This window comes from Psittacula echo (genome assembly GCF_963264785.1).
Source record: "Psittacula echo genome assembly, chromosome: 4".
In the NCBI taxonomy this organism is placed as follows: domain Eukaryota; kingdom Metazoa; phylum Chordata; class Aves; order Psittaciformes; family Psittacidae; genus Psittacula; species Psittacula echo.
Genome location: NC_137738.1, coordinates 109,931,191 through 109,947,397, shown reverse-complemented (window position 1 = coordinate 109,947,397; position 16,207 = coordinate 109,931,191). Strand labels below are relative to the sequence as shown.

At 40.9% G+C, this 16,207-nt stretch overlaps 1 protein-coding gene across 1 annotated transcript in view; it reads right to left on the bottom strand.

Moving 5' to 3' along the window:
• Window positions 1–1,097: 1,097 nt before the first annotated feature.
• The window catches only part of HNRNPLL (heterogeneous nuclear ribonucleoprotein L like), a gene marked incomplete at its 5' end in the record, with an annotated part of 28,778 nt that continues 13,668 nt past the window's right edge, over window positions 1,098–16,207 (bottom strand). The window contains 9 exons of the mRNA XM_080616007.1: window positions 1,098–1,233; window positions 7,280–7,378; window positions 7,489–7,546; window positions 8,405–8,606; window positions 8,963–9,084; window positions 9,241–9,458; window positions 11,152–11,223; window positions 15,069–15,141; window positions 15,231–15,327. Of these exons, the coding sequence (XP_080472133.1) occupies window positions 1,178–1,233; window positions 7,280–7,378; window positions 7,489–7,546; window positions 8,405–8,606; window positions 8,963–9,084; window positions 9,241–9,458; window positions 11,152–11,223; window positions 15,069–15,141; window positions 15,231–15,327 (997 nt within the window). The 3' untranslated portion in view covers window positions 1,098–1,177. The remainder of the gene's footprint in view (window positions 1,234–7,279; window positions 7,379–7,488; window positions 7,547–8,404; window positions 8,607–8,962; window positions 9,085–9,240; window positions 9,459–11,151; window positions 11,224–15,068; window positions 15,142–15,230; window positions 15,328–16,207) is intronic.

The window sequence follows — 16,207 nt, the reverse complement described above, 5'->3', positions numbered from 1 at the left end:
GACACAACTCCAGTTCTAGAAGAGAGAATGGAGGTTTTAAAGTACTGGGACAACGCAAATCATCTTTCCCAAAGTGAAAGATTTTTCACCTCAATTTCACATCATGTAATTAGTTCCATTATCTGAATCACACCTAGATTGCCTTAGTTTAAATGAGAGGCTAGCCAAGTCTACTCACCTTATAAATTCTTTCATAGATGGTCAAAACAGATGTATAAAGTAAATCGGACAAAGCAAAACATCAAATTAACTGTCTGGGTATGAGAGAGTATGGTGGGGCTTGCTTTTTGTTTTAACTATTTTTACCACCTTGGTTTCTATTGTGATCAATCTTCTCACATATCCAGCTTTTACCATTTAATATGTCATAACCACTATTTAAAAAAAAAAGTCAAGAGGATTTGTTAAATACCAAAGATTTAAGTTTAGATTATGGAAAATGAGGATGAACACATTGATACAGGCTTGCAGTTTTAATTTTAAAAGGCCCCTATGGTGGGACTAGCTATAGATGGCATCATGCTAATGCTAATGGAAAATGTGTTGGGTTTAAAAGAAAAATAAGGAAACCATTTTAAATAAGTATGAATTCACACCATACACATGTACATAACTTTATCTTCTACTTTAGTTTTGTTTGACTTATAAATCAAGTCTATACCACTAAAAATTCGGTATGTGCAACATTAACCTGATTAAAGCATTTTATAAATACAAGCTTTTTAGTATTGCAACATACTTCACGACTTAACATACTGAAAAACAAGTTCTACATTTAAAATTCTCATGTAATAGCTCTATCTGCCAATTAAAACTACAAATGGAAAAATACTTGCTAATCTTTAACATTATCGAAAATGCAAATATATTTCATTTCTGGAAGAAAATGATCTTGTTTATACTACTGGTGCTTCTTTAGACATTTGAAGATACTACACTAACGAAATACAAACTTTGTAGTAAGCTTACAACATGTACTTCTCAGAGGCAGAAAGAAAAAAATCTGGTTTTTGTATTTATGAAGGAACATCCATTTATTATAAAACAAGATAAAAGATATTAGAATTAAGTTGAAACAAGGCAACATTAGAACAACCACTTAGAGCTTTGTGAACGAAGTGTAGTTTTAAACTTGCAAATCAAGGTGAATGTAGCTCTTCACATGCTGTCCTCTTCTCTATAAATGGGATGAAGTAGAAAAGCAAAGCTTCAAGGTATAAGGGTTGGAGCCATCTGTCAGGAGACAACGTATAACATACTCAGGGCGTTTTACTGAGAACAACTCTCCTGCTTATCAAGATAACCGTGTACAATCTGATAAATTGACCAATTCTGTAGATTTAATGCTCACATCTCCCTCTTTACCCCCACCAGAGGTCCACAGACACCAGATGACCTGTCAGTATGTGTTATTGATAGTCCACCAGTACTTTTTAGACATAAAACCCAAAGTGATGGATCTGGTTGCAAGGTAATGTAGATACAATTCCAAATGTTGTACTACACATAAGAAAGACGTTACCATTACCGCTGCCTCTCTTCCTAGCCAAACTATTCATAAAAATGTATTTAACAGGCAATTTCAAAGACAAAAGGCATAGGTTGCTTACGAAAGTAAAAACTTAGAATGTGGCATTTCTATCAGAGTGGCACTGGGCAGTATTTACATGTGTTTGAGAAAGGAACAGCAGGATGTCCAGCACACCCTTTAGGCCTCTCCAGAAAGCAAAGCTTAAAACAATCCCTCTCCTTTGGGAAAGGCTGCCAAAACCCATGGATGGAAGCACACATTTGCCTCTCAGTTAATGGATGATATATCCTCCTGGTTCAGCCAACCTCCAACACTCTTATTACAGCAAGTCTTAACAAACAGTCCTTGCTTTAAAATGCTATTGTTTCCTGTGACAGCTATATTTGAGTATATATTAGAATTTGCCCTTTACATGTTGCAAGAGTCCTTCTACTGTTATCACTTCTCCAAACTGAGATAAATCTTAAATTGTGAATGACATATTATCAATAATACCCTGACAAATATTGTGTCTCTGAAGCAATCTCAGTCCACTACTGAGAAGGTGGACAACAGAGAGGAGGGGGTTGGATAGGAAAGATCTAAACTGTTAATACTTGACAGGGAGATAAATCTGTAACAGTTTGGAGATGTTAGCTTAAAATAATACCAGGCAATGGGGCTGGATTCAAAATCGTGTCTCTGGATATCTGGATAAATTCCATTTAATCCAGTAAACTATATGTTAATTGCCCAGGACACATCTGTCCTCTTGCGTATACTTGTTTAGCAGGTGAACTCCTCCATTCTTGCTAGTCTGGAGCTAAACTCAGCTTGGCCTCACTCTTTCTGGTTTGAAAAGAGAACACACCACAGGATCAGTTAATTCAGAGCAGCAAGCTGTGTAATTTAAAGAATCTTCTGTCCAAAGATAGTGCAGATTTCTCTGCATTTATTGAGAGACATACAAAAAGCTTCATTAAGACATTCAGAGTGGAGAGAGCCATGGAGGGAGCCTCAAGCCCTCAGCAGGTCCAGCCCAGGAGCCGGCAGCTCCGCTGAGGGGCGGTGCCAGGAGGGACGGCGGCAGATTTAAATCGGTCATCGTCAGCCGCTAACGGTCATCTCTGAGGTTAGCAGCTCCAGAGAGAACGCTTCAACACCGAGCGAGAGGAAACAGCGTCCAGGAGCCCCAGTTCTGAGAGGCGAGAGCCACCGGGGGAGCCTCAAGCCCTCGACAGGCAGCAGCTGACTCACAGGGGACGGCGCCCGGAGGGACGGCACCAGCCCCGAGCGAGTAAAACACGCCCCAGGGAGCGCGGCGAACAGCACGAGGAAGGGCAGTTGGCGCCGGCAGCGCGAGCGGGGTGGGGAGCGCTCGCCTCAGGGCCAGGGCCCGGTCTGGGAGCTCTGCTCTGGGTGCCCCGGCGGTGGCAGCGTCGGCACCAGACAGAGCCGATGAGAGGGGAGGCTGCAGCGCAGAGCTCGGGGTGCAGAAAGCGCCTGCACTGGTCTTGTGAGGGGAGGGTGCACAATGGGCAGGGCTGCACTCGGTGCGCCCTGGTGGGGGTTCTCCTGCAGCAGGGGCTGAGCTGCGGGACACTGTCTGTAGCTAAAAGATGTCAGGGAAGCTGAGAGGAAGCAGGAATGCTTCCTCCAGGCCCAAACTGTGCAGGGGCCACAAGCATCCACCATAATGCATACAGAAAAGGAGGAGGGTGTTAATGCAGGAATCTGCATTCATTTTGTTAAAAACAAACAAGTGAAAACAACAAAAAGAAAAAAAAGGAGAAAGAGGACAATTAAAAGCAAGGGGATTCTGCCAAAATCTGATCTCCCCACCCAGAACTGCTTTGCAGTTCTGCAGGGGGCTAACGAGGAAACACACACCACACCAAATGAACAACCGGCTGGTGCACTGGTAAACAGGATCACTACTGGTGCCTCCAGAAGAAAGCAGCAGGTTATAGTCATGGGTGACTCTACTCTGAAAGGCACAGAGGCACCCATCTGTCGGCTTGACCCAGTCTCAAGGGAGGTGTGTCACCTATCAGGGCTTGGATCAGGGATGTTGCAAAGAGGCTGCCTGCTCTAGTCCCACTGACTATGACCCACTTCTAGTGATCCATGTGGGTGCTAGTGATATAGATAGCAGTAGCCTGGAGAACGTTAAGAAGGACTACCAGAGCCCTGGGAGAGGTGGTTATGGGCTCTGGAGCTCAGATACCTTTTTCATCAATCCTTCAGGTCAAAAGGAGGACCGTGGATTTGGCAGGTTAATAAATGGTTAGAACAGAGGTACCATAGTCAGGGGTTATTTAGAACATGCGACTTGATTTGGGAGGCCAGGTCTACTGGAGGCTGGTTGAGCTGGTCTGACAAGGGGAAGAGCTGCTTTGGTAGGAAACTTGCCAGGCTGGCCAAGGCAGCTTTAAACCAGATATGTTGTGGGAGAAGGGCATCATTCCATCCCAACACTCCCAGTCAGTTGCCAGCACCTGTAATAAATGCTTGGAGCGATGCAGAGCTACTTCAGCCACTCCAGCCAACAAGTCAGCTTTATTTGGTACTCGGCTCAGATGTCTCTATACAAACACCCATAGCATGGGGGAATAAACAAAAGGAATTAGAGATGTGTGCATGTCTACAGGGGTACAATATCATTGGCATCACATAAACATAGTAGGATGGCTATGATTGGAGTATTGAAATGGATGGTTATAGGCTCTTTAGGAAAGACAGGCTAGGCAGACAGGGAAGGGGAGTTGCTATTTATTTCAGTGATAGGCTGGAGAATATGAAACTCTGTCTGGGAACAGGTAATCAGTCAACAGAGTTTGTGGGTCAGGGTTAAAGGGAGAACAGCAATGGGAAACATTACTGTGGGGATCTGTTAGAGACTGCCTGATCAGGAGGACTCTATGGATGAAGCGCTCTATAGGAAGATAAGAACAGCCTCACGCTCACAGGCCCTTGTTCTTATGAGGGACTTCAACCAGCCTGATATCTGTTGGAGCGATGGTACGGCCCAGCACAAGCAATCCAGGAAGTTCCACGATTGTGTGGAAGACAACTTCCTTCTGCAAGTAACAGAAGAGCCGACAAGGAGGTGCCATGCTCGACTTCGTGCTCACCAACAGGGAAGGGCTGGTTGGAAATGTGATGCTCCAGGGCAGCCTTGGCTGTAGTGATCATGAGATGGTTGATTTTGAGATCCTCAGGACAGTGAGAAGAGCGTGCAGCAAGCTCACTGCCCTGGACTTCAAGAGGGCAGACTTTGGCCTCTTCAGGAACCTGCTTAGTAAGGTTCAATGGGACACAGCCCTAGAGGGCAGGGCAGCCCAAGACTGCTGGTTGATATTCAAGGATCACCTGCTCCAAGCTCAGGTGTGTTGTGTCCTGGCTAGAAGGAAATGCAGCAGGAGGGCCAGGAGACCTCCATGGATGGATAAGGAGCTGCTGAGGAAAATCAGAGGGGGAAAAAATAAGCTTATAAAAGGTGGATGCGAGGACAGGTGAAGCTGGGAAGAATGCAGGGATGTTGCCTGGGAAGCTAGGGACCAGGTCAGGAAAGCTAAGGACCAGTTAGAATTAAATCTGTCAAGGATGTGAAAGATAACAGGAAGGGCTTCTATGCATATGTAGCAAACAAAAGACAGACCACAAATAACATAGGCCCTCTCCAGAAGCTATCAGAACTGGCTACCCTTGATTTGGAGAAGGCTGAGGTTCTCAATGACTTCTTTGCCTCAGTCTTCACTAGCAAAGTCTCTGAGCACATCGCCCTTGGAAGGCAGATGCAGGGACTGTGAGAATGAAGACCTTAGGCCCACTGTAGGAGAGAATGTGCACAAGTGCATGGTACCTGATGAAATTCATCCACAGATCCTGAAGGAGCTGGCAAATGAAGTTGCCAAGCCACTGTCCATATTTGAAAAATCATGGCAGTCAGGTAAAGTTCCCAACAACTGGAAAAAGGGAAATATAACCCCCATTTTCAAGAAGGGAAAATGGATGACCCGGGGAATTACAGACCAGTCAGTCTCACCTCTGTGCCTGGCAAACTCTTGGAGCAGATTCTCCTGGAAGACATGCTAAGGCACGTGAAAAACAACAAGGTGCTTGGTGGCAGCCAGCATGGCTTCACTAAGGGGAAATCTTGCCTGACCAATTTGGTGGCCTTCTATGATGGGGCTACAGAACTGATGGATGGGGTAGAGCAGTTGATGTCATCTACCTGGACTTGTGCAAAGCATTTGATACTATCCCACATGATATCCTTGTGTCTAAATTGGAGAGACATCAATTTGATGGATGGACCACTCGGTGGATAAAGAACTGGCTGGATGGCCGCATGCCAAGAGTTGTGGTCAATGGCTCGATGTCCGACTGGAGACCGGTAACGAGTGGTGTCCCTCAGGGATCAGTGTTGGGACCGGTCTTATTCAACAACTCTGTCGGTGACATGGACAGTGGGATTGAGTGCGCCCTCAGCAAGTTTGTTGATGACACCAAGCTGTGTGGTTCGGTTGATACACTGGAGGGAAGGGATGCCATCCAGAGGGACCTCGACATGCTTGTGAGGTGAGCTGATGCCAACCTTGTGAAGTTTAACCATGCCAAGTGCAAGGACCTACACCTGGGTCGGAGCAATCACAGGCACAGCTACAGGTTGGGCAGAGAACAGATTCAGAGCAGCTCTGCAGAGAAGGACTTGGGGGTGTTGGTTGATGAGAAAATGAACGTGAGCCAGCCTCAGTGTGCGCTTGCAGCCCAGAAAGCCAACCGTATCCTGGGCTGCATCAAAAGGAGCATGACCAGGTCGAAGGTGATCCTGCCCCTCTACTCTGCTCTCGTTAGATCCCACTTGGAGTACTGTGTACAGTTTGGGTGTCCTCAAAAGGCACACGGAACTGTTGGAGCAAGTCCAGAGGAGGGCCACAAGGATGATCAGGGGGCTGGAGCACCTCCCTTATGAAGACAGGCTGAGAAAGTTGGGGCTGTTCAAGCCTGGAGAAAAGAAGCTGTGTGGAGACCTCATCGCAGCCTTCTAGTATCTGAAGGGGGCTTACAAGGATGCTGTAGAGTGGCCCTTCATTAGGGACTGTAGTGATAGGACAAGGGGTAATGGGTCCAAACTTAAACAGGGGAAGTTCAGGTTAGATATAAGGAAGAAGTTCTTTACTGTAAGGGTGGTGAGGCACTGGAATGGGTTGCCCAGAGAACTGGTAAATGCCCCATCCCTGGCGGTGTTCAAGGCCAGGTTGCACATGAGTCTTCAGTGACATGGTCTAGTGTGTGGTGTCCCTGCCCATGGCCGGGGAGTTGGAACTAGATGATCTTAAGGTCCTTTCTAACCCAAACCATTCTGTGATTCTATCATTATCCATTAAGTTTGATTTTGGCAAAAGTGGAATTCAATGTTCTTCCTGCCTTCCTTCTTTTTATCCCAAACCAATTGGGTTTTTTCACTTTCTTTCCAGAACTTTAAAATTGTGGAGCATGTTTTGAGTTCTACAGGTTGACTCAAACCCTAAGAAAAATAATGCCATTTAGACATAAAGTAACAGAACCTAAACTGGAGATTAAATACTGTATTAATATACTACATTATGTGTGTGTGTATATATATGTAATAGCATATATAAATACTAGAAGAACACCGTTTCTAGCTGCAGGCTGAGGTGCTGAAGGCTCACCTTTTGTAAAGGTAGTAATCAACATGAAAGAAAAAAAATCATAGCAGTAAAATCACTAAAATTGACTTACTTGGGACTCTTATCTGGTAGTGATTAAGTACAGTGAGAGCTTCCACTGCATCTGTCTTGCATTCCCATTCCAACAGACCAGACAGTGTTTTGGCAGAGGCTGTCAAAATGAGAAAAAGAAAAAGGGAAGGAGGGGATGAGTGAAGTCTCCTTTGCTCTTACCAAAACTGGAATTCAAATAACTCCCCAAACAGGTCAAAGTTTACTTACGTTTTGGATCAAACACTTTGTATTTAATAAAGCTGAGAACTTCATGATCCTCACATAACTGTCACAAAAACAAAACAAGAGGTAAAACTCCACTAAAAATGCACATAAACACATTAGCAAAAATTCGAAGTTCCAAAAATGAAAACACTGACTCTTAATGAGAATTTATGGCAAATTACTGTTTTCAAAATATGTTTGCACACACCATTCTGTAGTGTGCAAAACAAGGTTCCTGTATCTGTGCTGTCCCATGAGAAATGATCTTTTGGCACAAAAATTGTTAGAATACTGCTACCTCTACTACCTCAAGCAACATTTTTAAATAAAAACAAGCTCTTCTTTTTGACATGCTCACTTCAGCACAGCAGCTCAGAAGCTGTACATACAAGCACGTCACTCATGAGCCAGAGTTAACCTTCAGACAGAGCTTGAGAAAACTATATTGAACTGAAAAAGAACTTACTGAATCATCATCAGTTTTAGCACTGCCTCCACTTAAGCAGGCCAGTATTGCATGTTTTAAGCATACAGAGTTCATTTAAGACTGAACTGTGCAAACTGTTTCAGGTGCATGCACCTCTCCATTCTGAACCATCCTATCAGTCATTTAAGTAACCATCTCAAGGAGTCAGTAAATCTTTCGTGAATTGTAGTCCTAACTTTCCCTATAGCTGGATTTTATGCGAGTCTTTTCCCCTTCCTCCACAAAAAAAAAATCACAAACGTGTTAAGCTCCTCAACTTTAGTTCCAAGAGAGAATGCCAGAATTGTGAAAATATAGCAGCTTCTATATAGAGAGGCTACAAACCTATTTTAAAAAACAGTTCTCTCAGTTATTTCTCTTCAAAAGTAGCACAGTGTAAAGCTAGGATAGAGCCCCAAAGCACTGTATGTCACAGTCATTTCAACTGCCTACCTTTACAAATGTTTCTTCAGTTACACACAGAGGAACATTATAATAATGCAGCACACAAGAGGGTGGTTGGATAATGTTCTTAGATGCTTGGCCAGCACTGGTGAAGCGATTATTCTTACTCATTGCAAAATCCTTGTAACTACTTGTGCCATCCTCCAGTTCAAATATCTGGCTTGGAACTACTGAATGCTGCTTGGAAACACTGGGATTTAAGGATATATATAGTTAAAGCTTCTTAAATTATTAAGACTTGCATGCAGACTATTGCTCTGACCAGAACAGAGATGACATTTCTTTACAATTTGAAATAGAAGAACAGATGGGTTGGATTTGATACCTTTCCTTAAAAAGAAAGGATGTACAAGACACATTAGGGGATACAGTTATTAACAGCCAATACATGTAATTCCCATATGCTTTATTAGTAGAAATAAAATAATAAATAGCAATAAATAAATAATGGTTGCAAATTGACAACAGAGCAATGAGATATTGTCTGGTTGCAACCTCATTCCATCTGCCCTCTGGTAGACTATTAATCTGATAAAACATATTTACCAGACGTTAAGTCTCTTTCCAAATAACTTGACATTGTTGAGATGTGTGACAGCTCTTTCCACAGCATACTCATCACCCATTTCAACCAGTGCCGTGCCTGGAATAGTCTTCATAAATTTCACCTAAGATAGATAAGAGAAAAAAATGACATTGCAACAGCAATTGCAAGAGTTTTATAAATCATCAGGTAATAGTTTTAGACCATCTCAGCCAGGATTTTTCCAAAACAATTGAAATTACTATAGTAGTTTCCAAGTTTCTAATAGATTATGCCTTACCTTCTCAATGTTTCCATACAAGCAGAACAGGTTGAAGACCCTTGAACAGTTCATCTTTAGCTGATGCAACCCACTAACCATGACAACTGAACCAGAAGGATTTCCACCATGCATGTAAGAGGAGGATGCCTGGGGCAACGGATAAGCAACAAGTTCTGGAGTGTCCCGAGACCCCATTCGGTACCGGCTTGGCAAGGGCAACAAAGGACCATGTGACCCTAAGGAAATGAAAGACCATGCTTTCATATTGTATGAAAAAGTTTCACTACTTAATCTTGCATTAAAGCCCACATAGGTATTTAAAGGAGGCAGGGGAAAATGTTACAGCAGTTTACATTAGTTCTTTTTCCAATTAAGAAAAAAACAAAACCACACCACCAAAAACCTAAACCAACCACAAAAGCAAACAAACAAAAAACCCTCTTCTAGTTCCCTTAATGTTGCAAGTCTGTTCTTACATTAGCAGACAAGGAGGAAGGAGCTGTTTCATGGTATTGCTTTTACACAAGTGCAAAAACGTATTTCAGTAATTATAAAAATAGTATCTTTCCTGCACCACACAAAAGTTTTGAACATAAACGTATCAGAAGAAATATTTGAAATAAACCTTCAGCAGTATTGCCATATCCACTTGTAGAGCTACATGACAACAAGAAAGAATACTACATAGTAGGGAAAACCAGAAGGAATGAACTCTTAGCCAGAGGTCAGCAGAGGAGATGACACAGCTCTTTTTCCAGAGACAAGAGATGAAGCCAGAAAACTGCCTTTCTACAAACAGCTCAATTGGAAGAAACAGGAACACTTAAACCCCTGCATTAATGCAAAATGAAGCCATCCTATGTTCTGCTAGAGATAAAGCGACCAGTTTCACAGAAATAAGCAATCTTTCTCTCTCTTTTTTTTTCCCTCCCATGAAGAGAAATAACTAGTATGCAATACCTTTCTATAAGAAATATCAGTTACAGACAAGGAGATGATCCCTGCTGTTCTGAGACAAATACAATGTGAAATTCACATAAACCAAGTATTAAAGGAACCTTTTGTCCTTTTTTTTCCTCAGAAAAAGTAGTAATGAGAGTTAAACAGCAGTATAGGAGGAGACAGCCACATTTCTTAAGAGAGAAGGATGTATCAGAAAAATGAAAAAAGAATATCAGTGAATACAAAGTAGAACTCAGAAACTCTGGAGATTTGAAGGACCTTTCAAAAGAGTAGGTAGATCAACCTACACTGTAAAATATCATGAATATATTTGTAAATAAAAAGGCAAGACAAATCACACTGCATCTGACAGTTGAGTGATTAACTAGAAAAGTCAAATCTAACTGGAACCAAGAACTCAGGGTTGAGAAACCGAAGTCCCAACACATGAAAGTGACAGCAGATCTTCATTTAAAGATAGCATTGGTAACAACTGCAGCACTTCACAGCACTAATTCCAAAACATCATTCTTATACAATCACACAGCTATAACTTTTCTGAATTAACTAAATTAGAAAAAACACAAAGCTCACGATTCTTGCATGCAAGAACATCAAAGAGCTCTGTGCTGCATGAAACCATTGATCAAGCTGCGTTGCCATTTTCTAGAAGCAAACTGCTTTCCCAGTATAGATGTAATTTTCCATCCATTGCTAGGGCAATAGCAATTGAAAGGAAATACTCTTCCAAAGGATAAATTTGTAGAGCTGGATTCTCTCCGCAAAAGGAAGAGGTGCGGCAACAATGCACACAGATTTCAGTCCATCACTAGCATTTTCAGAACATGGACTGACAGCACCGCATGTACAGCACAATAGTGAACTACTCATGCTGTAATGGGTCCATAGTTCAACATTGATTGACTATTTAGAATTCCACATTACATACAAAGAAATCATAACCACCTGCCATCCTATGTTACTTACCATAACCATCATGTCTAAATGATGATGGATGCTCTCCCAAAATAGCTTGCCTCTGCCGTCCCTTCCCTCTGTCTAACATGTGGGAAGGGAAAGAAAACAGTTTAGTATGCACAACTATGCGCCCAGTTTCTCCAGTTAAGTCAAAAAGCTTTTAGTTAAAACGCAAAAAGTAATTTGAGTCCTTGTTAATTTTATGACCAATTTCTCATTCATAATATATCTAAAACCACAAGCTGTAGCCCTGGGACACCAGAATTAAAAAGACTGCCATCTGTGTAACAAATTGCACTTAATTGATTTGGGGCAGTGGCCAATGAGGAGATGCAGACATTTAAAGTTTACGGAAATACCCAATAGTTTTCCTAAACAGACACCACACATTAGTATAGATAACACCATACAGCAGGATTTACCTATGTGTCTCTTAAAACAAATTTGAAATGCAGTACTTTTGAAAGACAGTACCTGAATCATAATATTAGCTTCAACAGCAACACATTTTCAAAGTAGGCTTCTTTCAAGAAGTTTCAGCATAAGCCAACAACAACCTGTATTACATGGTTTCATAATCAGTAAACAGAGAGCATTACATATGTGTACATATATATTTACAGAACACCTACTGATTTATGGGCGTGCTGAAAGGATTGTACATTATTGCATTATCAGCAGCACATAACAGTTCAACTGAAGAAAAACATCACTGAATAATGCATTTAAAACAACGCTCAATCCTTTAAGAAAACCCAGTTCTCTAGGATATAAAGTTAAGCAAGGGGTCTACATTACTGGAGGAAAGCAATGAATCACAGCCAAAGCTATCTTTTTAAATCAGACCCGTTCTGCATGATAAAAACTAAACTTACAGATTTCTTTGTGGTAAGCAACAAATGGTTTCTCATAACTAAAAAAGCCACATTGAAAAGATGGGGCAAGACGTATATCAGTTTACAACAATTCCCAGGAAATTTAAGTATGATTCTATGACTGCCGAAAACGGCAGCTCCAGCCCAATGCAGCTGGAGGTATTTCCTGTGAAAAAACAGAAACTATTTGCATTACACAACACAACAATGGGAAATGAAAACACATGTGCCCTTTCTGCTCAGGGTTTTGAGGACAGGTTCCAAGTCAGATATTTACTTTGGCAATAAAGCCTGCAGAGAGAACAGTGCCGAATGCTTTCAAATATATAGAAGACTACTTTTGTCAAGTTTTGTTCTTCCATTCCCTCTTCAGGGTAACAGCTCTGGTTCTTGCCTCTAAAAAGCAAATGGGCAGTCATATAAAGTATTTTAGGCATTTAAACTATATGCAGTGATCTTTCAGGAAAATCAAGTTTATAATTCTAGTCTATGGAGCTAAATCCTTTGAAACTGCACACAGTAATAAAGGACCATATTTTTCAAATAAAGAAATCAGGGAGAACACAGTTTGACAAATATTTCCTCCTTGTGATGGTGTAGTCCAAAATCCCATACTTGTTCCTTCCTTGAAGTCCCTCACTTGTGTCAGTACAAATACTTGTAAAAGCAGGCATTGAAACACAAGACCTGATATGTGTTAAAAATAATTCTGAAAGATTCTTTATAATATTGTTTAAGTTTGGGGTTTTGTCGTTCTTTGCTTTTGTTTTCAAATCACATCCTTGAGTCACTGCTTCTGCTGGTATTACCCCCAAAAGAAATGTTCCAAGCTATAGCTTGAACTTTCTGGCTAAAAGCAAGTAGAATACTAAAGGTCAGTGGGGTGTTGTTTTTTTTTTTTGTTCAATCTAATGCAATATGTGTTCACAGCAGCAGGTACTTGTTAGGAAGCTTACTTAAGTGGACAAATATTACAGACTTGCATATTGTATGTTACCATAGGAACTATTAGCAAAATGCATTTCCTTCCTAAGATTTGAGGGGGAGTTTGCGAAATTCTGAAAGGCTGTATTAGCATGCCTGTCCTCAGAATGAAATTGCTTCGGGCTAAGACTTTGTTTGCTGTAGTCAGAGCCCTACAGTTTGGGTCACATTAAGTTCAAAAGCCAAACACTACTGCAAGACTAAGCTGAAGCACAAATATGAAAACCCTCTCAAAAAAGCAGCAAAAACACCAAAGCACTCTTCATTACTTTATAGGCAAAATTGTTTTAGATGCCTGCCTTCTCAAAGACATTTCAGTGTTCACTCAAAAATTATATTCCCATTTTCTAGATAAATGGGTCACAATAAGTGAAAAATTTTGACATATACAATATATATTATATATGTATCAAATCCAAGTCTAATTCTTTTCCTCTTACATGTAGTAGAGTCACGTACAGAAAACAGAGACAGGCCATCAAAGTAACAAAGTAACCTATGAAAGAACAAGACATATGTATCCTGAGTTTTTCATTTCCCACTGTTTTCTCTAGCTTGGGGAACCTTTAGTTCATACAGCCATAGCTATTTGAAGGCCAATTACATAACATAATTAGATGCACAGCATTACAAGTCAGCCTCTGAACGCTGCAATAATCAAAAGACACGAGGGTCAAATTAATCCTTCAGATTTTTCAAATTCAAACCCTCACATCTTTTTCCTGCCCCTGAGTTTCTTCAAACTCCCTTTTTTAGCTCAGGAATTTGAGAAAAAAAATAACTGAATCCTGGTACAAATAGTCATAATCAACCAATACTGTAGCTCCCTTGTTAACTTTTTACAAGAACTTAATTCAAGCCCTAAGTTTTTAGTTGTACAACAGTTTTACAAGCCCAGTATCTCTGCAGAATTACTCTGAAGTGCATATCGCTTGAGATGGCCAAAGCCCTGGTTCTCATATAGCCTTTCATAAGTAGATAATCTATCTTGGACACATTGTCTTCACTTTTCTAACTTTACATTGCACACATTATTGTACAGAAGTTACTGAACACTGCACTCAATAGATACAGATTATTATTCTTTAATAAACACTTTACAGGAGTTAGGCTACACAGCAGTTTGTCTTTACATATATAGTTATAGTTCCCACTGACATGAGTTAAGCTCTGGTAATTTTTACAGCTGAGTATTTAAGAGACAGTATGACTGTACCAATTATGAATCTCCCTATTTTAATACTTAAATAAAACTGAGGGGACCTATCTGATATTGTACTGCTCATTTCCAGCTGTCTACAGATAAGGATTAAACGTCCCTGCTAGACAGTATTTACACTAAGACTGAATGCAACTCTCACATACAGCAAGTAATAAAAATATTACATCATCAATGATATCAACAAGACAGGTTCTTAATTTTGGAAGTTCTCAAATTTTCAGTTGTAATTTTAAGGGAAATAAGCCAGCATACATAGAAACATGAACAGAATGGGTACAGTCTTATGTTATTCATCCCATACAAATCTGAAGTACTGAAAGTGTCCTCCTTTAAAAACTTGTGGTGGTGGTGCATGCAGTATGCAGACAAGGTGAATTGCAAGTCTGAGTTTTTTCAGAGGGTTTGTTTGTTTGTTTGGGGGTTTTTTGCTGATGCCGATGTGGTGCATGATGAAGTGTAGAGTCAGCCTGCTGAAGTCCTCTATCCTTCTTAATGCCTTGTCCAACATAGGGGAAAAGAGTCCTTTCGAAGGAGAAGCAGTGTGCAAGTTTGTAGTTTGTAAGGAATAGTCTGTACCAGGTTTCCTCTCCTCCAAAGGGAGAGAGCTGCTTGGAGAAATGCAAGTCCTTGAGAACTGCGAAGGTGCTTGGAGGTGTGGGCTCCTTGTTGAACTAAATGGCTCAAGCACACAGCAGTAGGGGGGCACTAGGGCTCAGGGTTAATTTCCTGGCTTGTGAATACAGCCTTCAGCAGCACTTTGAAATGACTACTGCGATACAGCCTGACCGCATATAAAGGAATGTCATTAGTACAAACATCTACAGCAATAACATACGAAAACCTACCTCGTCGGCCCAGATACGGTTTAGTGTAGTCCCAACTATCGTTGTCGTTTCTAATGACATTGAGTCGAGTGGGCTGTTCAAATAAAGTAAAAGCAAAAAAAGGTTAAGTCTCGATTATATATATTTTTCTAGTAAAATTAAGAGAAAAGGTCCAAGCATTACCCTTGCATATTCAATTTTTAGTGTGCAGCATCCTGCATAGATATCTGCTCCATTGAGTGCAGCCTTCGCCTTCTGAGCGCAAAACACTGATTCAAACATAGACATCATGTTAAGGAATTTTTTCCCCCAGGTGTCTCATTCGTGCCCCTTTCTTCTCATATGGTTTCATGTTTGTAGCCTGCAGATATTTCATTATCATATACAAGATCTCTATAAAAATTTCAATATATAAATTACCAACAAGTATATATGGGTTCAACTTACGTTAACCATCTCATTTTGAGATGTAAGCAGCACATACTGAATCTGTTTATAAATCAGTAAATTCTTCAGTATGGATAACATACATGTAAGCTTTCTTTTTGCTCTGATCTTATGCCAGTTGGAAGGGGATATTCTGGTGGATTTAGTTATTTTCATCAGAAGACACAGAAAGTTACCAGCAAGCCTAGAGAATATTTGAAGGGAAACTTCAAGCTGCAGCATTTGGGAAGGGATCGGAGCTCAGGGGCGAGAAGGTGTGACTTAAGACAATGCATCCCTTTTCACCACTAGCATTAGCTAGAGACCTGTGGGTAGGGAGAACATGAACTCAGTAATCACTTTACAGCAAAAAACTAAGAAAAAGTACAGCCTTTTTAGTTTATTAGACAAATAAAACCACAGAACTGAGAGACTTTGAGTGATCAAATAATCATCTTGCATCAAAAAATACAAGCAGCACACTGCTTTACATTTCCTGCTCAAGGCAGCTGCATTTATCAGGCTCCAAATGTAGGTTATTTCATATCCTCTACATAGAGTATGTTCTATGACTAGCAGAAAAATGTACCTGAGCCTTGGCACATGGTAATCCATGATCTCATACATACTCAATAATCATACATACTCAATAACGTATGGTGTCAGAGAACTTGAACCTTACAGCAGACCATCCTGCAATGTAATTTAATGACATTTTGGAAGTAGTCCGTATC